This window comes from Lathamus discolor, chromosome 22, assembly GCF_037157495.1.
Source record: "Lathamus discolor isolate bLatDis1 chromosome 22, bLatDis1.hap1, whole genome shotgun sequence".
Lineage (NCBI taxonomy): Eukaryota > Metazoa > Chordata > Aves > Psittaciformes > Psittacidae > Lathamus > Lathamus discolor.
Window position 1 is genome coordinate 3,217,233 of NC_088905.1, and position 23,080 is coordinate 3,240,312.

A 23,080-nucleotide genomic window follows, 5' to 3' on the forward strand; every position below is an offset into this window, starting at 1 on the left:
GTTTTTATACTGGCCGCAGCGTGGGGCAGGGCGATGCCACGGCAAGGAACCGGCTCCGGTGGGATGCTGGTGCTGACTACTGACTGTTGCGTAATGCATGTGCCCGTCCTCTGCGCATCCCGGTACCCAAGGGCTGCTCCCACCCCACGTTGTAAGCAGCAACGAGCAATAAAGACGCCGGTTTTTGTACAAGGCCCCAGCTCGCCTCCGCCTCTGCTTTCCAGGCTGGGCGGGGACGAACGGCCGCGGGGCAGCCGTTACCGGTAGCGATGGGGCTGCACCGGGTGCTGCTGCTGCTCCTGGGGCCGCTGTGTGAGTCCGGGGCCGCGGTCCCCTCGCCCGTCCCTCCGCGGCTGATGCTGGCTCCGGGGTGGGTTCAGCATCGCCTGGGTCTCTCTTTTCCCCCCTCCAGGCTCCCAGGTCCTGTCCTCGGTCACGGTCCCACTGCGGCTGCCCCGCAACACGACCGAGGCACGTTGCTGAGGGTCTCCCACTGCAAGGGTTGGGGTGCAGATGTGCTGGCAGCTGGAACAGGGGGGACAGACCCATCCTTGCTCCTTAAAGGAGCAATGAGCTGCTTGTGCTTGCGCTGGGTGCTCCCAGGTGCCCTCGGCACACGCTTGTCCGCAGCCAGTGATGCTAATTCTCCCTTTCTCTGCTCTCCTGCACGCCAAGGATGCAGTGTCCTACGTCCTCAGCATCGAGGGGAGGCCGTACACCATCCGCCTGCACCCGCAGTGAGTTGGCCCTGATGGCAGCGGGGTTTGGCTCTGCCAGGGCGATACTGCAGCTGCAGGCCCTGCGAGGAGCTCAAGGAGCCAGGTAAGGGATATTATTGTAGGTGCTTCCCTTTGGACGCCTTTCTTTTGCAGCGTCTTTTTATCTGAGGATTTTAAGATCTTCGTGTCGAACGAGGTGGGAGCTGCGCTCGCTGATTCAATCTGGTTCAAGGTAACTTTGGGTTGCTTTGGGGATTTCGGACCATAAATGATGCAGCCCAGAGCCGTGTCCACTGCGTGTTGGGTGATGGCTGAGGGGATTGTCCTCTATCCTGATGTAGGGAAGCTGCTACTACCAGGGCTACATCGACGGCTTCCCCAGCTCAGCAGTGACCCTCAGCACGTGCTCGGGGCTCAGGTAATGAGGCCCCACATCGGTACCCAGGGATGCTGCAGCACCCGCGTGTCAGCATCCGGCGCTGTCCCCTGGCAGGGGCTTGCTGCAGTTGGACAACGTCAGCTACGGCATCGAGCCCCTGGGCTATTCGCCTGCGTTCGAGCACCTCGTGTACCGCGTGAGGGACGGGAAGGCCGCGGGTTCCCTCCTGGCCAGCAGCCGCCCCGAGGCAGGGCCCGATGGGCTGACGGCGATGGAGGCACCGAGCAGAGCGCAGGGACGTGATGAAGTGAGCTCTGAGTGCCGGTTCTTGCCGTGATGTTGCTGTCCCCCGCACACAAAGGGGGTTTTATCCCATGGGAAGCTTTGTCGGGTGCTGTCTGGATGGACAGGGATGAGGGGGGATGTTTAGAAGCACCAGTGACCGGGTGTCACTTGGGTTGTTGCCTATCATCAGTGTAAAATGGCTTTGAAATGGCAAAGTTGGTACAGCTTCTGCCCTTGGGCTCATTTGAAGGCATTGAAGAGCTGCTTTTGAATGGGCACTTGAGCAGTGGGGCAAACCTTGGGCACAAGGTGACTGTAGGGTGTAGAAATGAGTAGCATTGGAGGCTCTTTTCTTTTCCAGCCACTATCGGCTGCAGCGCGATCTCCCAAATACCTGCAAGTGTTCGTCGTTTTGGACAAGGCTTTGGTAAGCCTGGGCCGCTCACTTCGCCCTTGTGTTTGCCTGATTTGGGGCACAAAATGATGCCATTTCCCACCTTTTATGTGTGTTTCTTTTCCCTTTGAAAACTGTTATGTACTGTGGATTTATAGGGAAGAAAGAGTGAAATCTGTGTTTTACATCTAAACGATGGGATGTCGGCAATCATCGTTCCAGTGATGACCGATGCCTGCTCTCATGTGCTCTTGGGTTATATTTCAGTATGACCATATGGGTTCGGACACGAAGGCAGCGACACAGATGATAATCCAGGCCTTCAATTTGGTCAACAGTGTAAGTGTGAAAGCCTGTAGTGAGGTGATGGAGGGGTTGGTGTTGGTAACAGCCACCAGAGTGCTTTGGTTTGAGGAGGAGGGTGCAGATGGCACCCAGTGGCTCACAATAGCGATGGGTGATTGAATGGGTGTTGAGCTCTCAAGGAGAGGGACCCGAGCAGGCGGTTGCTGTGCTTTCAGGTGTTTCATCCTCTCAATGTCACCATGGTGCTGGCCTCCCTGGAGCTGTGGACGCAGGAGAACAGGGTCTCGACAGCGGGGGAAGCAGAGGACCTTCTGCAGCGGTTTTTGCAGTGGGCAAAGTCCCACCTCGCTCTGCAGCCGTACGACACCGCTTACCTCTTGGTGTAAGAGAGAGGTTTTGGTACTCGTTAAAGGTTACCTGGTAGGGATCGGTTAAACCACCATGGGTTAACTGCAAATATTCCTATGAGAAATGGGGGTTTAAGACATATTTCTCACATATTTCCTAATTCCTTTATATCCTGGCAATATTTCTCTCAAGTCCATACCTTCCAGCTGCGCTTTCAGTGCCAATGTGATGGATGTGATTGTGCCCATGGCTCCTGGCCAGGGGATGGTGCAGCCTTGGTGTCTGGGGGCAATGAAGCATCCCAGAGGGACCCAAGCCACACAAACCCAGGACCCCCAGATTACCCCCCAGTGATGGGGTCTCCCTGTGTTTCAGGTATAGGGACCAAGCAGCATTCATGGGCACAACAGCTCCGGGGAAGGCATGTCAGAGAGATGCTGCGGGCATCGTGGCCGTGGTACGGTGCTGCCTGTCCCCCCTGAGCCATGGGGATGCGCGGGAGCATCCGCAGCCGGAGCTGGAATCCGATGGGAAGGATGCACAGGGAAGATGCTGCAGCCCCGCTCTCTCCTCCTCTAGTTCCAGAAGGGTGTAACGCTGGAGTCCTTCTCTGCCCTCCTGGCTCAGCTGCTGGGGCGCAGCCTGGGCATGGGCTATGATGACTCCCCGCAGTGCCGCTGCCCCGGGCACGTCTGCATCATGAGCCCCGAGGCGCTGTGAGTTGGTGGCTGGGTACCAGGAGGTGGGAGGATGGAGGTTTGGAGGCTGGCAATGGATGCGTTGTCGTATGAATGAATAATCGCTCTGTTTTAGGTACTTCAGTGGGGTAAAAGCCTTCAGCACCTGCAGCATCAGGGACTTTGAGGCCTTCCTGAGGCACGGTGGAGGCACGTGCCTGTTCAGCAGACCCCGCCTGACCGGTCCATCCTCCCAAAGAGCTGCCACCTGCGGCAACGGCATTGTGGAGCCCGGCGAGCAGTGCGACTGCGGGGCAGCCAAGGTGGGGGATCAGGGCTGGACGTGGGCATTGGTACCACGTCTGCGTTCAGAATGGTGATGCCTGGAGCTGGAGCCAGCCCAAGGCGCATTGTGTGGGGTTTGAGATTGTTTCTCAACAGTAAGAGCAATGTGGGTTTTGTGATGCTCCCACAGGCCTGCTTGAAGGACAAATGCTGCGCTGCAGGGTGTCAGTTCAAGCCGGGAGTGAAATGTTCCTCTGGATCATGTTGTAATGCCTGTCAGGTAAAGCAGAGCTTTATGCATTATTTATTCTTGGAGAAATAGAGTGTTCCCATGAGGAAGGATGGAGACAAACCTTGTGCTGTGCAGAGAGGCCCCAGCGCTGGGGATGCTCTTAGAGCAGTGTGTGACCTGAGTGCCTCAGAGGGCATCCTGAGAGCGCTGGGGATGCTGTGTGGGCTGTGATGGGGGTACCCCACTGGTGTCTGTGTGCGGATGAAGGGTCCTTCCTGCCTCCTCCTCCTCAGTTCAAGCGCAAGCAGTGGCAGTGCCGCCCCGCCGCCGATGAGCAGTGTGACCTGGCCGAGTTCTGCACGGGGGCCTCGGCCTCCTGCCCCCCCGACCTGTACGTGCAGGACGGGCACGGCTGCGAGCAGGGCACCGGTTACTGCTACAAGGGCCGCTGCCAGTCCCCGGACCTGCAGTGCCAGCAGATCTATGGGAAAGGTAACGGATGCTCTGGTTGCACCGGGGCTGGCACGGAGAGGGGGGCTCAGTTTGTGCCTTTGCTCTTCAATGCACTGGAGGGGCAGTGAGTGGAGAGGGGAACCGGAGGAGGAAGGATGCAGCTTTAGGAGAGCGTTGCAAGCTCAGCTCTGTCTCTGGTTAAAGGGCACTTCATTAGCGCGTGGTTCTCCCGGTCCTTCAGAGGTAGCAATGAAAGCAATAGCATCAAATGCACGTTATTATCTGTGAGCAAGCTTAACCAGTAACCGACCTCCTGTTTGCTAATACCTGGGTGCTGGCACTTCAGGGACAGGTACTACGTTTGCCCCAGTTAGCAAGGAGCATCTCTGTTCTGCTGCGAGCAAAGAAGTGCTTGGATACCCTAAGACCTCCCTTTGGGTTCCTTTAAACGCGAGCAAATCTCATTGCTAAACTTGTAGGTTCAAGGAATGCTCCTGTGCCTTGTTACGAGGAACTCAACAGCCAGCGGGACAGGTTTGGCCACTGCGGCTTGCAGCCCGGCCAAGGCTTTAAGTCCTGCTCTTGGAGGTAGGCCTGGGGAAGGGCACGTTCAAACAGGGCTTCACAGTCCAGGAAAGCATCCAGGCTCCAGCTGATAGGAAGAGTTGCAATGCAAGGAATAGGGGTGTGTTCCTGCTAGCGGGGCCATGCCTCTCCTTGGCTCCCACCTTGACTTCCCCGTCCCGCTCATCCTTCCTCACGCAGCTTCGCGTGGCGTTCCTTAACGTTCGTAGTGCTCCGTCGGGTAGCACCGCACGCGTGCGCGAGGCACACAGCCCCTGCCCGTGGATTTTGTAGGGATCTGAGGTGTGGGAAGCTCATCTGCACGTACCCGCGCAGGAAACCCTTCCCGACGGATGTGGCTGCCGTTGCCTACGTCCACGTGCGCGGGCAATTGTGTGTGTCTCTGCACTACCTGCACGCGGGAGCAAGGCCGGATCCTATCCTGGTTCCGCCAGGAACAAAGTGTGGCTCTGGGAAGGTGAGAAAGCGTTTTCTGACCCCCTAAAGTGACAGGACAGGGGCCAGGCGCTGTGATGGCAAAGCCGTGCCAAGCTGGGGCTGTTGCGGTGTTTCTAGGTGTGTATAAACGACACTTGCCAGCCACGCTCGGTCCTGGGCTACGACTGCGATAGCAAAGTGAAGTGCCACGGCCACGGCGTAAGAGAATGTGATGGTTTGCTTGGTTGATGGAAAGGGGGGAAAAGAAGGAAGCGGAAATGAAGGGAGAAAGAATTGAGGGCAGCGGAGCTGGGGGAGATGCAAGTGTTGGGTGGTTGGGGTGGGTTTTGCAGGAGGATGATGTTTGATGCAAGATCCTGCACTTCAGAGGGCGTTTCTTGCATGATTCCCTTCCTAAATGACCTTGGAGTGCTGCTAAGTGCCCATGGCCTTGTCCCAAGCATGGGGCAGAGGCTGATGGTGGCCGGGGCTCCCTTGCATGGATTCATGGCTCAGCACCCATCCCCTGGCTTTCCAGGTGTGCAATAACAAGGGGCAGTGCCACTGCCACCCCGGCTGGAAGCCCCCGGATTGCCTGCAGAGGGGATCCCGCCTGGGGGGCAGCACTGACAGCGGCCTCCCGCTGCCCGATGGGGGTCAGTACCGACGGGAGGTGATGGGCGCCGGGCCGGGCTGGAGGAGGAGGGCGCTGGTCCCATTCTGCTGCTGCACCAGGTCCGTCCCTGGCACGGGTGATGGAGGATGTGACAACGGCATGGCCGGTGCTGGGCTCCTGCCTCCTCCTGCTCCTCCTGGCTGGGGCCGTCTGCCTCGTGGTCCGGTGGTGGGCGCTGGGCTTGTGCGGACCGCGGCCCCCGAGCACCAATAGGTGAGATGCCAGGAGGGGATGGGGCACGGCGCTGCCCCTGGGGCTGGGTGATTCCCTCGGGAGCTGTGGATACGAGGAGGTTCCTCTGGGCTTAGGAGATCCGCGGCTGAGGGGAGCCGGGGAGGGGGAGACCCCAGGGATGAAAGAACCCGGGGATGAAGGGACCCCAGGGATGAAGGGCTCCGGGGCTGAGGGGACCCAGGAATGGGGAGACCCCAGGGATGAAGGGACCCGGGGATGGGGAGACCCAGGGATGGGGAGACCCCAGGGATGAAGGGATCCGGAGCTGAGGGGACCCAGGGATGGGGAGACCCCAGGGATGAAGGGACCCGGGGATGGGGAGACCCCAGGGATGGGGAGACCCCAGGGATGAAGGGACCCGGGGATGGGGAGACCCCAGGGATGGGGAGACCCCAGGGATGAAGGGACCCGGGGATGGGGGACCCGGGGATGGGGAGACCCCAGGGATGAAGGAACCCGGGGATGGGGAGACCCCAGGGATGAAGGGATCCGGGGATGGGGGACCCGGGGATGGGGAGACCGAGGGATGGGGAGACCCCAGGGATGAAGGGACCCGGGGATGGGGAGACCCCAGGGATGAAGGGACCCGGGGATGGGGAGACCCCAGGGATGAAGCGCTCCGCGGCTGAGGCTCCGCTCCGCCCCTCCCAGCAGCGCCGTCACCGCGGAGAGCAGCGAGGTCTCGGAGTGGAGCTCGGTGATGGGGCTGGAGACGGACCCGGAGCAGGAGCCGAGCGCGGGGTCGAGCCGCGGGCGTTAATAAAGGCGTTGGGCGGAGCCGCGCGTCCGCGCTGTGTGCGGGGGGGTCCTGCGGGGCCGTTACCGGCCGCCGGTGCGGGATGGGAGCCGCGGTGGTGACCGCGCTGCGTGAGTGAGAGCCCCGCATCCCTGCCCGGGACCCCCCCACCCCGCCGGGCAGGCTCCGGGGCTGCCGCTGCCGCTGCCCCGGGGGCACCCGGGGGTGGGTTCGTTGTGCCATGGCGGTGCCCGGCACAGGAGGAGCCGCGGGGATGGGTTCGATCCCTGCTCTTCGACAAGCGCTGGAGCCCGCTGGGGTTGCAGCCGATGCCAGCTCCCTTGTGCTGGTCGGGTGATGCCGGGAGCGTGTGGAGCTGCATGGGGATGGTGACGCTCGGGATGGAGCTGGTGTGGTCCCTTCCTTGTGTGGCTGTGGATGGGAGGGGGTGATTGGCATCTCTGCGCCCCATTTCGTTTCCTGGTGCGAGGTGGGTTTGTTCAGCTGGGCTTGATCTCATCCAGGGCTCATGCTCCCAGGCTCTGATCCAGCAGTAGGCACGCACAGAGCTTTGCTTTACCTATGCAAGTGCCTAGATACTGCAGGATGAAGTGTGGCTGGGTGATAGCAGGGTAGAAACTAGAGTTGGAAGAACCTCTGCAGGTAGCAACCGTGTCTGCCCATGGGCTCTAAAGGCGCCTGTACAGGTATATGCAGTCCTGACGTGGTGACATCCATCTGGGGTTGTAACTAGGAAAACCAATTCTTTCCCTAGAGTCACAAATGCTGCTGCACATCACGGTTCCCCAGAAGCTGCTCTCAGAAACAGCTGGAGAGACGGTACTGCAGAACTCATAGAATAGAATCACAGAATGGTTTGGGTTGGAAAGGACCCTAAGATCATCCAGTTCCAACCCCCCTGCCATAGGCAGGGACACCTCACACTAAACCATCCCACCCAAGGCTTCATCCAACCTGGCCTTGAACACTGCCAGGGATGGAGCACTCACAACCTCCCTGGGCAACCCATTCCAGTGCCTCAGCACCCTCACAGGAAAGAATTTCCTCCTTGGATCCAATCTAAACTTGCCCTGTTTCAGTTTGAATCCATTACCCCTTGTCCTATCCCTACAGTCCCTAGTGAAGAGTCCATCCCCAGCATCCCTATAGCTCCAAGCTCCTTGGAGCTCTCGTGCTCACCCCCTGTGTTTGCAGCTGCCCTCAGTGCCTTTCCACAGCCAACTCTCCCTTTCTCTGCTCTCCTGCCCACCAAGGATGCAGTGTCCTACGTCCTCAAGATAGAGGGGAGGCCGTACACCCTCCGCCTGCAGCCGCAGTGAGTTGGTCCTGGTGCTGCCTCATCCAGCCACTGCTGCTGGCAGCAGGGTCTAGCTCTGCCAGGGCATCACCTGCAGCTACGGGACCCTCAATGACCCCTCTAAGCTCTGGGTAAGAGCATCGCAGAGCGTTTTCAGAGGCATTCGTTGCTTTTCTGGTCTAGATTCTTTTTATCGGATGATTTCAGGATTTACACGTACAATGAGAAGGGATCTTTGCGCTCCGCCTCACCCCCCATCAAGGTAACGGCGACCTGCTCAGTGCTGCTGTTGCTGCCGTGTGCCCAGGGTGTTGCCCCTCTCCACGTTTTTGCTTCCCAATCGCAGCGTGTGGTAAAACCAAGTTCTCCTTGCGTGGTCAGATTCATGTTCGGGAAGGGTTTTGGAGGCACTGAGGTGGTTTGGTTGGAAGGTGGTGATTCTGACCACGGCCACCCTTCCTTGTGGGGGGGACCATGAGAAGAGCCAGCGCCGTGCCTCACTGTGCGGGTGCCACATCCCCACACTAGGATTTCTCCTTAATTCCTTGAGAGAGCATCCATACAACCCTTGATGCGGCTGCCTTTCAGAAGGGGCTCCTTGTCCTCTATCCTGATGTAGGGAAGCTGCTACTACCGGGGCTACATCGACGGCTTCCCCAGCTCAGCAGTGACCCTCAGCACGTGCTCGGGGCTCAGGTAATGAGGCCCCACATCGGTACCCAGGGATGCTGCAGCACCCGCGTGTCAGCATCCGGCGCTGTCCCCTGGCAGGGGCTTGCTGCAGTTGGACAACGTCAGCTACGGCATCGAGCCCCTGGGCTATTCGCCTGCGTTCGAGCACCTCGTGTACCGCGTGAGGGACGGGAAGGCCGCGGGCTCCCTCCTGGCCAGCAGCCACCCCGAGGCAGGGCCCGATGGGCTGACGGCGATGGAGGCACCGAGCAGAGCGCAGGGACGTGATGAAGTGAGCTCCGAGTGCCGGTTCTTGCCGTGCTGCTGCTGTCCCCCGCACACAAAGGGGGTTTTATCCCATGGGAAGCTTTGTCGGGTGCTGTCTGGATGGACAGGGATGAGGGGGGATGCTTGCGTCGGGTGTTGTGTGGGTCATTACCGACCTGGTTCCTAATGCGAGGTGTCCCCAAGGGTTACAAGGTTTGCTGATGGGTTTGGAAAAGGGGGGTATTTCTCCCTCTGGTTTGCAGATGGTTGGCAGCGATGTGCTGGCTGCTTCAGCCATGGGATTCATGTGAGCATCCCATGGCTCACCTTAGCCCAGAGCCAATGCCATTAGCAAAAGACTTCAGCCTTGTCCCAAGTGTTAGTGCATGGCTTTGCTTTCTGTTCCGACAATAACATCAGCAGATGGCAGTGCCTTCGGGAGGGTTTAGTGTCCAAGACAAGTCAGCATTCCTTATGCCTCGTGACTGAGCTGGTGCAATGAATGATTAACAGTGAAGAATCCTGTTTTCCAGCCCAGGTACGAGAGGAAGATCGCGCTCCACCTCCTTTTGGAGCGGGCTTTGGTAAGTCTGGGTCAGTCGGTTCCTGTCCTGGGTTTGCGTTCTTCCCCACTGATAAATCAGTGCTAAATCACTGTGGTTGTCCCCATGGTCTGTGGCCACGTTTCAGTGTGCAGAAGCCCCTTTGAGAAAGAGTGTGATAACCCCACTTGTTTCTGCACGGCAAATAACCTACAACCAACCTCATGTCCTATTTCAGTACGACTACCTGGGAGCAGACGACTATGTTGTGGTCCAGAAGATGGTTCAGGTCTGCAGCCTGCTCAGCATTGTGAGTTTTGTGTGATTTGGATGTACTGAGATAGAAAACGCGATGGCTCGTTTCAGCATACTGATATCCATCACCCTGATGGGTAGGACCGGACTTATTTTGGACGAGATAATAACTAAATGTGCTTTCTGGGGGTACCAACCCTCAGCTTTTGAGTCTTCGGATTAGGCTGGCCCAGCTGTGGGTTTGCCCAGGACTCATCCAGGCTGGGGTAGGAGCTGTGGAAGGGGTTTTGCCCCTCACTGGTGCTGTAAATCAGTGCTGCTCTGCAGTCCAGCAGTGCCTATTCCTCAACCCCCCAGCTTAGACACTGACCCATGGTACATGCTCCACGAGGGGTATTCGTGCTCATAGGCAGGAGCCGGTGGCCTTCGCTGCTCCTTTCCATCTGCCTCTTAGGGAGTGATTTGGGCTATTCCCTGCTTGTGGAATACCCAGCATTGACATCTGTGTGAGCGTTTGGCTTGAAATCCAAGGGGCTAGAGTGTCTCCTCCTGGAAACAGGCAAAAATGCAGACAAGAAGCAGTGTATTCTGTGTGTGTATTCGATCCCTCCGTTCAAGCCGAGGTTGTCTTTATTAGACCCCACTCACTGAACTGAACTTGGGGTTTCCCTTTCGGACGCGCTTCCATGTCCGTTTCCTCCACCGTTTCCATCACGCGCACACACAGAGCAGCAGATCAGTTGCCAACTGCTCCCGTCTGTTGGCCTGAAGGAGCAACCATTCAAGCAGCGCCTGAAACGGAGCATATGGGAAGCAGCCACTTCTCTCGTTGAACTTTCAGATGTTCAGGCCCCTCAATCTAACAGTCACACTGTCCTCCGTGGAGGTCTGGATGGATAACAGCATGCTGAAGACAACAGGGAATGCAGAAGAAGTGCTGATGCGGCTGCTGCAGTGGAAGAAGAGCAGCCACATCCTGCAGCCCCTTGAAGTGCCCTATCTGCTGCTGTAAGAATCAGTTGTCATTGTTTAAGAGCAGAGAGCAACCTGCTGAACGCCCGTGCTTGTGAAGAGCAGACATTGCTTTGAATGGGGTGCCTCTTGTATAAGCTAAGATGCTTTGCAAGCATAAAGCTGGGCAGGACCAATGTGCCTGTGTTCCAGGTACAGGGACCAAGCAGCATTTGTGGGCACAACAGCTCCAGGAAAAGTGTGTCAGAGAGATGCTGCGGGCATTGTGGCCGTGGTACGGTGCTGCCTGTCCCTATCAGCCCCGTGTCCCTGAGCCATAGGGATGGACGGGAGCATCCCTGGCTGGAGCTGGGATCTGATGGGAAGGATGCGCAGGGAAGATGCTGCAGCCCCGCTCTCTCCTCCTCTAGTTCCAGAAGGGTGTAACGCTGGAGTCCTTCTCTGCCCTCCTGGCTCAGCTGCTGGGGCGCAGCCTGGGCATGGGCTATGATGAGTCCCCGCAGTGCCGCTGCCCCGGGCGCGTCTGCATCATGAGCCCCGAGGCGCTGTGAGTTGGTGGCTGGGGATGCTCCCATTGTAGGTGCCTTGGGTGTGTTTTGCTTAGGCAAGATCCATTCCTGCTCTGAGTGTGGCAAGAGAACTGAAAGACACCCAGGGTACCGCTGCGCCTGGTGCCTGCATCTGAGCTGCACAGAGATCGGGAGTGAGCGGGCGGCGGTGGCTGTGTTAACACACGGATGGATAACTTTCATTTTAGGAGTTTCAATGGGGCAAAAGCCTTCAGCAGCTGCAGCATCAGGGACTTTCAGACCTTCCTGAAGCAGAACAGGGACTGCCCGGTCATGAGGCAAGCTCAGCCCCAGCCTTCCCACCATCAGGATTCATGCGGCAATGGCATAGTGGAGGCTGGCGAGCAGTGCGACTGTGGGTCAATGGAGGTGGGTGCTGAGAGCGGGTGTAAGCTGGGCTCAGGGGGTGGATAAAGCATTTCTATGGTGAGACACACAAGGGCAGCGCTCCCACTTGGCCCCACTGAGGGATCTGTGTGCTGGGAGGATGGGGTCAGGGCAAGCGGTCACCCAGCCCATAGGGAAATCCGCAGCGGATAATGATTCCTGATGTGTTTGCAGGACTGTGCCCTAGACAAATGCTGCACTCCCCAGTGTCTCCTCAAGCCAGGAGTGCAGTGCTCCTCGGGATTATGCTGTCAAAATTGCCAGGTGAGTTGTGCCCAGCGTTATCAGAAGTTAATCCCATATTTCAACCTTGGAGCTAAGTGGATTCTATAGGAGCACTGTCAACCAGCCTGGATGGGTATGTCCAAAAACCTTAATGATCTTTGTGCTGCATTTTGTCTCATTTGGATCATGTTGTAATGCCTGTCAGGTAAAGCAGAGCTTTATGCATTATTTATTCTTGGAGAAATAGAGTGTTCCCATGATGAAGGATGGAGACAAACCTTGTGCTGTGCAGAGAAACCCCAATGCTGGGGATGCTCTTAGAGCAGTGTGTGACCAGAGTGCCTCAGAGGGCATCCTGAGAGCGCTGGGGATGCTGTGTGGGCTGTGATGGGGGTACCCCACTGGTGTCTGTGTGCGGATGAAGGGTCCTTCCTGCCTCCTCCTCCTCAGTTCAAGCGCAAGCAGTGGCAGTGCCGCCCCGCCGCCGATGAGCAGTGTGACCTGGCCGAGTTCTGCACGGGGGCCTCGGCCTCCTGCCCCCCCGACCTGTACGTGCAGGACGGGCACGGCTGCGAGCAGGGCACCGGTTACTGCTACAAGGGCCGCTGCCAGTCCCCGGACCTGCAGTGCCAGCAGATCTATGGGAAAGGTAACGGATGCTCTGGTGTCACTGGTGCTAACAACGAGCTCCAGGGCTGGTCCAGGGTGGAAGGATCCAAGCAGGATGGATGCGCACACTCCCTCTTGCTTGAAATAAGGGAATCTGGGCACTGCTGGAGTGTGTGGTGTAGGGAAGGGCAGGGGGGGACCACAGGAGAGGAACGGGCCATCCGAAGGGGGGATTCAGGCTGAACACGGAGGCAGCAGAACTGTCCTGGTCTGCAATCAGCTTTACTTCTGTACTTTCAGGTGCCAAGAATGCTCCTTTGGCCTGTTACGAAGAAGTCAACAGCCAACAGGACAGGTTTGGGCACTGTGGCAACCACCCGATGGATGGCTACCAGCCCTGCTCCTGGCCGTAGGTTGCAAGGGGATGCAGGGTGTTGAACTGAGGACATACAGCTAACCTGTGCTTCCTTTTACCGCCCATGCAAAGCAATAACCTACAAGGAGGTTGCCTTCAGGGTTTTTTTACAGTGTTAACTCTGGGTGTTCCATAGGGAAATGGTGGTGGAGAGAAACCGGAGGCAAGCGCAGCACAGACCTAATGGTGCTGCGGTTGATGCTCTGGTTCACAGGGCAGCTCCTCCCCTGCTGTCACAGATTCAGCTCTTGCGGAGCATCACATCCATGTGGTTTTATGTTGTGTAAATCCCCCTCCCCACTTTGTGCACCTCGACATTCCCAACACTGGGATCCATCAGATGCTGTGTCCTAATTCACTGTGCCGATTGTCTTAGGAATCTGGGATGTGGAAAGTTGGTGTGCGTGTACCCGAATCGTCTTCCCTTCACAAAGATGAAAGGGGCCATCATTTATGCTCACGTGCAAGAGCATCTCTGCGTGTCTTTTGATTTTATGAATGGACCCACAAAGTTTGATCCCCTCATGGTGAAGGAAGGAACAAAATGTGGTCCTGGAAAGGTGAGAAATCCTATGGGATCATCTGGAAATGGCGCAGAATTAGTGGTAGAAATAGCTTCATTTCACAGTGTGAGTTAAAGGTGCTCTCACTTAGGGTTCCAGTAATCACTGCCTGTGCTATTGCCCTTTGGTCATTCTTTAGGGCTCAGGATGCTGCTTAGATTCATGGCAAACAATGGTGAAGGGATGTAAAAGCACCCAGCAGGATTCTTCTCCTTTTGGTCCTGCAGGTTTGTTTGAATGGCTCTTGCCAACCCCATTCAGTGCTGAACTACGACTGCAACGTGCAGGAGAAATGCCACGGGCATGGGGTAAGTCACAGCAGCGCCGTTACCTTGGTGGTGTTGAGTTGATGCTGCTGGAGAGGAATGAGTGGTTCTGGTATAATGGCCCTTGGGGTTTGTCTGTGAATGGGCCAGAGCCGTGTTTTGGGTTGCTGTGGGAGAAATGAACTGAGATTGGCCGAATTCCTTCGCATCCCAAGTGCAAAACAAAGGGGATAAAGGAGTGCGGAGGAAAACAAGAGTATTTATTGAGGATTCAATGGCATGTCATGGAAATGGGGATGGAAAGGATGAGCGTGGCAGTGCAGGGCAGGGTGCATGGATGAGTGCCGCAGTGAATCAGGCTCCTCAGGCTGCACAAGGAGGGATGCTTTCTGCCCACCCTGGTGCATGCAGGTGTGCAACAACAACAGGAACTGCCACTGCCAGCGGGGCTGGAGCCCGCCCGACTGCGAGACCACAGGACCCTTTGTCGGCGGCAGCATTGACAACCCATGGGAGGCCGGTGGGTGCCGCAGCCTGGCACTGGGTGCCCCATGGTTTTCCTGGGTGCAACAGCAGCTCCTATGACCCCACAAACTGTGGAGCTGAGCCCGTGGCATCACCCAGAGCTGCGCCTTTGCTTTGCTCCCCAGTTGGAAGCATCCAAAGCTCTGCCCTGCTGATAAACGAGCTGCTGCTGGGCTTCGGCATCCTCTTCTCCCTCCTCTGTAGCATCATTGCGGTCGTGAGGTGGAGGCGGCTGAACGGGTTCTTTACAAGGAGGTGGTCGCGAACCCAGGGGTGAGTTGGTGGTGAACATGGAACTGCTGGAACAAGTCCAGAGGAGGCCACGAGGGTGATCAGGGGCTGGAGCACCTCCCGTATGAAGACAGGCTGAGGAAGTTGGGGCTGTTCAGCCTGGAGAAGAGAAGGCTGCGTGGAGACCTCAGAGCAGCCTTCCAGTACCTGAAGGGGGCCTATAGGGATGCTGGGGAGGGACTCTTCATCAGGGACTGTAGTGACAGGACAAGGGGTAACGGGTTAAAACTGAAACAGGGGAAGTTTAGATTGGATCTAAGGAGGAAATTCTTTCCTGTGAGGGTGCTGAGGCACTGGAATGGGTTGCCCAGGGAGGTTGTGAGTGCTCCATCCCTGGCGGTGTTCAAGGCCAGGTTGGATGAAGCCTTGGGTGGGATGGTTTAGTGTGAGATGTCCGGGCCCATGGCAGGGGGGTTGGAACTGGATGATCTTGAGGTCCTTTCCAACCCGAACTGTTCTATGATTCTATGATTCTATGAAGCAAAACAAAACTTCCCGACACCAAGCGGGCATCTGCGTGCGGGAGGCAGGGAAACAGGTTTTCCATTTGGGAATTCCTGGGGGAAAGGGGGAAAAAACCACAGGAGAAGCTGCAGGGCCTGGGGAAAAGGGGGCTCGCAAGCGTGATGGGGAAGGGGAAAGGGACGGGGAGCGGGGCTGAGGCCGGGTGTCCCCGCAGCCCCGGCGGCGGCTGGAACACGGAGACGGAGGCGAGCACGGAGCTGGAGCCGGAGGCGGACCCGGAGCCGGGCGGGGCCGCAGAGGCGGGCGCGGGGGCTCCCCGCAGTCGTTAATAAAGGCGTTGGGCTCAGCCCCGTGTCCGCGCTGTGTGCGGGGGGGGTGCGGCGGGGCCGTTACCGGCCGCTGGGGCGATGCGGGCAGCGCCGGGGCTGTGGCTGTGGCTGTGGCTGGGGCTGGGGTTCGGGCCGGGGTCGGTGGCTGCGGGAGGTGCCCCGCAGGTAGGTGCGGAGCCCCCAGCCCCGCCGCTGCCCCCGGCCCGGCCCCGCTGGTCCCTAACGCTGCTCTCCCCGCGGGCAGCGTGCCCGGAGCTTCATCATCCCCATCGAGGGGACCCCGCGCACCGTGCGGCTGCGGCAGCAGTGAGTGGGGCACAGCGGGACCCCGGCCCCCCCCGTAGCACACCCCCCCCCCCATCACCACCACCGTGGGTCTTGATGGGGGGCTCTGGCCCGCACGGTGCCCGCTGCGGTGGCCGCATCTCTGTTGTGTGCACAGAGCGTTTCTGGCGGAGGATTTCCGGGTCTACAGCGATGGCCGAGGAGGGCTCACGGAACCCGAACGGGCGCACGTGGAGGTAACGGTTGTGCCCTGTGCTCTGGGCACCCCGTGCCTCTGAATGGGGAGGCTGCAGGAGGAGCACACAGGGGGGGCTTTCCCCTGCTCTACCCCAACACGATGCCATAGAACCATGGAATGGTTTGGGTTGGAAGAGACCTTAAAGCTCATCCAGTTCCAACCGCCTTCCGCTAGAGCAGGGTGCTCCAAGCCCCATCCAACCTGGCCTTGAACGCTGCCAGGGATGGGGCAGCCCCTTCCCAGGGAGCACAGGTAACAGTGCCAGCGTGCTCAGACTTCCATGGTTGGTGCCGTGTGGCTGGGGAAGGTGGGTTCCTGGAGGCGTTGTGCTTCTCCCTGTTGTGCGGCCTTTCCCGATGGGATCGGGGACCATGGCGCTACCCAGGTCTCTGTGGAGAGGGCACCGAGCAATTGATGTGGCTTTGCTGCTTCCAGCGGGATTGCTTCTATGAAGGCGACATCAAGGGTTTCCCTATTTCCCTCGTGGCACTCAGCATCTGCTCCGGCCTGAGGTAAAGCCATTGCTGTTCCATAGGGATGTTGGTGTCATCCCACAGTGGCGGCGGAGCCATTCCTGCCACTCTGCTCCTTCGCTTTCCAGCGGGATCCTGCAGCTCGCCAATGCCAGCTACGGGATCAAGCCTCTGGAAGCTGCAGCCAGGAATCAGCATCTCTTGTACCCAGTGTGGAATGAAAACCCAGAGGCTCAGCTGCTGGCAGAGAAGAGTTCCCTTGTCTGGCCTAAGGAGGTGCCACCGGAGCCAGAGGATGCAGTAGCAGTGAGTGGGATGTTGTGGGATGTTGCTGTGGACGTGGGGAATGCGCAGTTGAAGGATGCTCTTTGTGCCATAATGTGTTGTTTCTGAGCATACTCAGTGCAGCAGATGCTAAAGGGCTTTGTAACTTGTCTGTGCTAAGGATGAGGCCTCTGCTTGTGCTGGGAGGGAGCTGTGAGCATGGCCCAAGGCTGGGTGAGCAGACTGGAGGTTTATTTGCATCCAGTGGCTGTCTGGCACCAGAAGGGCATGGCGCTGTGGGGATACAGAGCGGTTGGGAATGATAAGGAATCCCTGCTTGCCTCTGCTCTGCTGTGAGCGGCCTTTTTCAGCCTTTCCAAGACGCTCCTTTGCTGTAAGCACTGATGGAATCTGGTCGAGGATGTCATGTCGTGGATGATGGAAGGACCGCACCTCGGGGAGCTCGGGGCTGTTTGTCTGACAGCTCCAACGGGCCGTGAAGTGCAGAACCTGAGCATGGACTCTGAACCGCAGCAGCTCTGCACTACCACGTGCGTAGGGGATGTTGTGTGTGTTTTGTTATTTGATCTTACAGGATAAGGAAGCTGCCAGCAGACCCCCTCTGCACCTGGGAATGCACGTCATTTTGGACAAGGGCCTGGTAAGCAACAGGAGCTGACTCCCTTGGGATGACCAGGAATACGCATGGCAGGGACCACAGCCCCGCACGGTGCCTTGATGTGCTCTTGTGTTCATCACCTTTCAGTATGACTACATGGGAGCGGACAAGGATGTTGTGGTGGCCAAGATAGCGCAGCTTTTCAGCTATGTGAACAGTGTAAGCTGCTTTCGGTCGCATCCTGAGCGTGTATGGGATGCGTGGTGGGGGTGTCGGCAATGATAAGGCCCCATACATAGGGCAAGCTGGATGCTGTGGCTCAGCAGGGCGCTATGGACCAGCCATGGTGTCTGTCCACCTCCCTCCAGGTGTTCGCTCCCCTCAATCTGACCATGGTGCTGTCTTCCCTGGAGTTCTGGATTGAAAAGAACAGAATCCCAACCACAGGAGAAGCCGAGGAGCTGCTGCAGAGCTTTCTGCAGTGGAAAAACGAGCATCGCGTGTCGTGGCTGCAGGACGTGATGTTCCTATTTGTGTAAGATAAGGATGGCTGCGGGAGCGTGGGGCGAAAGGGAAGGAAGGTGCCGTTACACCATGCGTCAGACTGACTCCGGTCTGCTCCCCAGTTACAGGGAGCAGTCCCGTTATGTGGGTGCATCTTCTGCAAGGAAGCTGTGCCTCAAGCCCCACGCTGGAGGCGTTGCCTTGGTATGGTACCTCTGTCTGCCCCATAACCTCCCGTCCCTATAGGTGATGTGATGGTGCTGCAGCATCTAAGCCCTGGCTGAGGACCCCGCTCCGGGTGGGAGCAGAGCTGTGCAGCCGAGGTGCTGGGGCACAGGACCCCTCACACCTTCCCACCCAGCAGCGCTGTGGGGCTGAGCCCGGTCCCTGTCCCCGCAGTACCGCAGGGCTATGACACTGGAGGCGTTCGCAGTCACCGTGGCCCAGCTGCTGGGGCTTGGCTTGGGGATGGAGCTGGAGGACCCTGGGAGCTGTCAATGCGCAGGAGCCGCCTGCATCATGCAGCCCGACTCGGTGTAAGGCTGCCCCTGGGCACGCAGGGGTGGGTTGTGTGGTACCCGAGTGATGCCACCCGTGAGGGCAGAGCAGGGGATGTGTCCATGAGCAGAGGCAGAGGGCATGGGCTGCCCCTGCGTTACTGATGTCTTCTCAGAGCATGGTAACACAGCCCTGTCCTCGCCTGCAGGCACTTGCCTGGTGTGAAAGCCTTCAGCGCCTGCAGCGTAAGAGACTTTCAGCGTTTCCTTGCCGCTGGGGAAGGGCAATGCCTGCTGAAGAGGCCGGCCATGGATGTGGCCTATAAAGCTCCCAAATGTGGGAACAAAGTGGTGGAGCCGGGAGAGGCTTGTGACTGCGGTACAGCAGAGGTGAGCTGCGGGGCATTGGTACAGCGGGGCACAGCCAAACCATGTGGAACAACCCCAGGGGAGGTGGGAATTGCTCCTGCATCCTCCGGTCCTCTCTGCAGGCTTTATGAGACCCTGAAGCCACGCAGACACTTGGCTGTGGTGGCCGCTGTGTCTCAAGTCTGTCATAGAGGACTCGTGTGGTGGTGGTGATGGATGGATGGAGCTTGGAAGTGTTGTGAGGATGGACAATACGGGCTTGCTATGGGCTATATGGGCGGCTGGTGGCAGCCAGCATGGCAGAGGGCTCTGCCTGGGGACCCTGGGTACCACCATCCACAGCACAGCGTGGGAGATGGGAAAGGCCAAGCTTGTTGCCTTATCCCTGGGAGAAGCGGGACCTTTCCCGACTGTCCCCACCGGTCACCTCCAGGAATGCAGGCGCGATCCGTGCTGCACCATTGGCTGCAAGCTGAGACGAGGGGTGCAGTGCCTGACGGGCCCGTGCTGCCGGAAGTGCCGGGTGAGCCGTGTGATGGGATGGGAGTGCTGCATTCCGACGGGATAACGCCTGCATCGACATCCCCCTGGTTTGGCCTTCCCAGAACTGTTGCAGTTCTCCTTTCATCCCTTTAGTTTAGGAGGAAAGGCGCAGTTTGTAGGCGCAGCTCCGAGGATGAGTGTGAACTGAAGGAATATTGCAACGGCACCTCTGCGCAGTGCTCACCCGACCTCTGGGTCATGGACGGGCATCCCTGCAGCAGGAATACCGCCTTTTGCTACCGGGGGGTCTGCCAGACAGCCGACAAGCAGTGTCAGAGGATCTTCGGCTCAGGTAAAGGTGATGGATTCCGGGAGGGGGAAACCCCGGCACCCCAACCTATGTGTGTGTGAAACGGGATGGGTGGTGGGGAGGAAAGGGAGGAAACATGTTGGACTGCGTGCCCATCAGTGTGCTGCCAGGGCATGGGGTAGCCTGGGGTGTTTATAAGGTGTCGGTGAGAGCGGAGACCTCATGGGAGGTGATCCAAGCTGGAGCATCCCACCAAGGAGGGACCAGGCTGGGTTTGATGCTGACAGCCCCAGGCATCACTGAGGAGCAGGGCAGCCTGTGGAGATGCCCATTCCCAAGGTGGAGAGAGGCTGTGGGACAGACCCTGAGCATTGTTCTGTGTTTGCAGTGGCCAAGAATGGGCCCTTGGATTGCTATGAAGAAATTAACAGCCAGATGGACAGAATGGGGCACTGCGGCTCCAACCAACGCGGTTACCAGCGGTGCGCATGGAAGTAAGTGCTGCAGCGGGGTCTGCCATGGAGCGGGAGAGGTGGGATCCTGAAACGTGCAGGGCAAAACGCAGCTGAGCACTGAGTCTGTGTGGAGCTGGGAGGGGAGATGCTTCCCCGGCCTGTGTGAAGGTAAGGATGCCGTATCCATGTGCTGGGAATCAGGTGCTTGGGGTCCATGCTCCCAGTGATGATGGCAACAGAGCTGCGATGGAAGGTTGAAGGTGGCTGTGGCCAAGTGCTTTGCTTGTGCTGCCTTTGCAGGGATCTCCAATGTGGGAAGCTTGTGTGTGAATACTCGAGCTCCAGGCCCTTCACCAAGGAGAAGGCTGCGGTGATGTACGCTCTGGTGCAGAACAAGCTGTGTGTAACGCTGGACTACATGAAGCCTCCCACGGAGAGGGACCCCATGCTGGTGAATGATGGCACTGTCTGTGGTGACCGCAAGGTAAGCGATGCCCTGATGGTAGCAGCTCCTTTGAGAGAGGAAGGACTTATAGAAAGCATTGCAGTGGTAACGGCGTCAGGACCATGAGGGCAGTGGCTTGCCTTCAGCTCCATCCCAAATGAGTGAGGATGGATGCATGGAAACCCCTTCAGATGGGTCCATCACGAAGCTTGGTGCTCCCTCGCGAGCTCCCTGATAGAGCTGGGTGTGTAACTTAGCCAGGGCTGCCTGTGTGCTTGTGCTATAGATCTGCCTGAACCAGACGTGCGTGTCTGTCACTGTCCTGAACTACACCTGCGGGATGAAGTGCCACAATCACGGCGTAAGTCACGGACGTGCTGGGACCATGGCTTTGCTAAAGCAGCCGTTGGGTCCTATCTGTGGGGAAGAGCAGCAGAGGCGGGGTTGGTGGTGGAAGTGCTGGAGCATCTCTCAAGGCTGCTCAGGTGCCACCAGCAGAGCCCTGTGCCCAGTGCCTGGCGGGTGAGGATGTGCGGGCATCATCCTCTGCAGGGAGTGATCGATCCCATCCCTCCCTGCCTGTCACACAGGTCTGCAATAACCTAGGGGCCTGCCATTGCTATCCCGGCTGGAAACCACCAACTTGTTGGGAGAGAGTAGGGGCAATAAGCGTGAGTGGCAGCAGTCCCACCGGGCAGGGTGAGTGGTGAAGGCGGCAGCGTGAAGGCTCTCAAGGGAAGAGAGAGATGATGGATTCCTGTTCTAGTAGTGGCTTGCCAGAGCCATTGGGGCTGGGATGGGTCCCATGTTGTGTCCCTGGATGAGCTCAAGGAAGTTGTTTTGTTTCCTTGTGCCTCTAATGGAGCAGATGTGGAGAGCGTGGGCTCGATGAAGCTGTGTCTGTTTCTCATCTTCTGCTTCTTTGTGCCCATCACCCTGGCGCTCCTCCTCCTGTTGCTAAAGAGAAGAGGCCCAAGTTGTTGTCGCACCACGGGGGTGTTGAATGATGACAAGTGAGTTTGTGCTCTGTACCAAAGGGTGTTGGGGTGATGGTGTGTAGGTGGCTGTAGGCAGGAGGAAAGCTGGAGCCTGGACAAGGACTCACTGTGCAGCATACCCAAGGTGGGAAGAGGTATTTAACCTCTTAGATATGCACTTGGGGACCTGGTTAGTGGTAGACTTGGCAGTGCTGCATTAATGGTTGGCCACAATGCCCCCGTGGCTCGTGGTGGGCCTGGCTCCTGAATGAGCTCCATGTGGGTCCATGTGGCTGGAGGTGGGTGCTGACCATAATGGTGCTTCCTCTCCAGCCTCAGGTTTCAGAACTCAGTCCATGGAGAGCAGGGCACGAGAGATGTTGCGGTGCAGCACGATGGAGGGAGACGCGTGTGGCAGCAGTCTTGGCAGCCACGTAACCGCATCCTGTACAGTAACCACTGTAAGCGGGTGTAGTGTGTCCGGTTGTTGTGTTTTCAGTTGCTCAACAAAAGGTGTTCACAATCAATGAGGAGTTGTGTCGTTCCTGAGCTGCACCATGTACCAGAACAATGCCTGCGTCGGGACCCTTCCAACCCATGGCATCTCCATCCCTTCCCACCCACCCATGGCCCCTCCAGCCCTGGCATGGGAAGCGTTCAGTGCAGGCACCACTCCCGGTGCTCATTTTCCCCCAGGAAGCCCCTGTTTGGGCAGGCCCTGCTCACAGCATCCTGCCAAGCCCCCCTTGTATGGGGGGGACCCACCAGGCTGCCCCAGTGACCCCCGGCTGCAGGGCCCCTGCCCAGCGCCGACCAACAGGAAGAGCCTGGGGCGGATGCATGGTCCCTGCCATGGGGCAGGGCTCCTTCCCGCTGGTGTGGGGCTGGGTGGAGGAGGAAGCCTGAGTCATTGGAGCAGGAAATCCCCTCTCTTGTGCCTTCTCTGCAGCCACAGCCCCTGGACAGGCACCTCATAGCCCTCACCATCACACTGGGATGTGTGGGGTCGGGATGCCCACAGCGTGGCACAATTGTGCCATTGACCACCGGCAATTAAAAGCATCATTATGGACTTTGATGGGGATTTGATGACAAATTTGATGGGAATTTAATGACAACTCGGCTCCTGTTCAGGCAGCTCACTCAAAATGCCGATAAACCCTTGAGTGACAAGAAATGTGGATTAGGGAGATTCACTCCTTGCTGCGCAGGGCTTTGGATGTGTAGCATCCACCCCATCAATTTATTTTGGCTATGCTGGGCATAGTGTTAGTGTGAGCATCAGCATCAGGATGAGGGTACAGGGAGGACCTCCTGTATCACTCCTGTGGTGCTTGGTACCCGGGGATGTCACATACATGACAGAAGCTATGGTACCCAGAGCCACCAACACAGGTCTGCCCTGCTCTGCTCTGCCTGGTGCTGTGGTGGCTGCAGGTCTGTGCTGCACTGGTGCAGTGCCCAGGTTCTGCAGCCTCCAGCACCATGTGGATGGTCTCTGCATCTTGCCTGGTTCCTGCACACAGAACATGAGTTTGGCATTGCCGGGATGCGGGGGTACAACACAGCAGCATCCCTGAGCTGGGGTGACGTGGAGCACCCCAGGTTGCCTTGATGCAGCCTCCTATAAGAGCCTGGAGCATCCCTGCAGCTCCAAGGGGAGGTGCTGGGGAGAGCCAGCTCCCATCCCCAAGCCTTCCCCATAGGTGGATGCCCACGGGGCTGGAGATCAGTGTTTGCTCTATGACAGCCCCTTATCAGCAAC

General features: G+C 58.1%; 3 protein-coding genes across 8 annotated transcripts; all 3 read left to right on the top strand.

Moving 5' to 3' along the window:
- Positions 1–256: 256 nt before the first annotated feature.
- Positions 257–6,769, top strand: LOC136003470 (disintegrin and metalloproteinase domain-containing protein 2-like). The gene is given in 20 exon segments (XM_065659126.1): positions 257–312; positions 413–471; positions 676–737; positions 873–951; positions 1,061–1,137; positions 1,213–1,405; positions 1,745–1,810; positions 2,045–2,116; positions 2,299–2,465; positions 2,807–2,888; positions 3,011–3,147; positions 3,245–3,431; positions 3,584–3,673; positions 3,919–4,117; positions 4,558–4,666; positions 4,937–5,120; positions 5,219–5,299; positions 5,619–5,797; positions 5,799–5,969; positions 6,642–6,769. Coding segments are annotated over 20 exon segments (2,346 nt in total). The 5' UTR covers positions 257–269; the 3' UTR covers positions 6,751–6,769.
- A 717-nt stretch (positions 6,770–7,486) lies between these two features.
- Positions 7,487–15,828, top strand: LOC136003468 (disintegrin and metalloproteinase domain-containing protein 32-like). 6 transcript variants are annotated; one of them, XM_065659119.1, is made up of 19 exons: positions 7,487–7,566; positions 8,001–8,062; positions 8,228–8,306; positions 8,664–8,740; positions 8,816–9,008; positions 9,517–9,567; positions 9,764–9,835; positions 10,622–10,788; positions 10,945–11,026; positions 11,163–11,299; positions 11,510–11,690; positions 11,883–11,972; positions 12,384–12,582; positions 12,843–12,951; positions 13,334–13,517; positions 13,748–13,828; positions 14,198–14,306; positions 14,437–14,584; positions 15,282–15,828. In XM_065659119.1, exons 1-19 carry the CDS (start codon positions 7,510–7,512, stop codon positions 15,394–15,396), a joined length of 2,193 nt encoding a protein of 730 aa, XP_065515191.1. In that variant the 5' UTR covers positions 7,487–7,509; the 3' UTR covers positions 15,397–15,828. The 6 variants fall into 6 exon arrangements, with proteins under 6 accessions (XP_065515191.1, XP_065515187.1, XP_065515189.1 ...); XM_065659115.1 differs by having other exon boundaries at positions 7,501–8,062; XM_065659120.1 differs by lacking the exons at positions 7,487–7,566; positions 8,001–8,062 and adding an exon at positions 8,070–8,175 and having other exon boundaries at positions 8,252–8,306.
- On the top strand, positions 15,475–21,842 carry LOC136003638 (disintegrin and metalloproteinase domain-containing protein 32-like). Its single transcript, XM_065659447.1, has 19 exons — positions 15,475–15,561; positions 15,629–15,702; positions 15,839–15,917; positions 16,355–16,431; positions 16,521–16,698; positions 17,252–17,317; positions 17,423–17,494; positions 17,644–17,810; positions 17,902–17,983; positions 18,179–18,315; positions 18,486–18,666; positions 19,079–19,168; positions 19,282–19,480; positions 19,827–19,932; positions 20,194–20,377; positions 20,625–20,699; positions 20,929–21,037; positions 21,207–21,351; positions 21,649–21,842. Exons 1-19 carry the CDS (start codon positions 15,475–15,477, stop codon positions 21,788–21,790), a joined length of 2,250 nt encoding a protein of 749 aa, XP_065515519.1. The 3' UTR covers positions 21,791–21,842.
- The last annotated feature ends 1,238 nt before the right edge of the window (positions 21,843–23,080 follow it).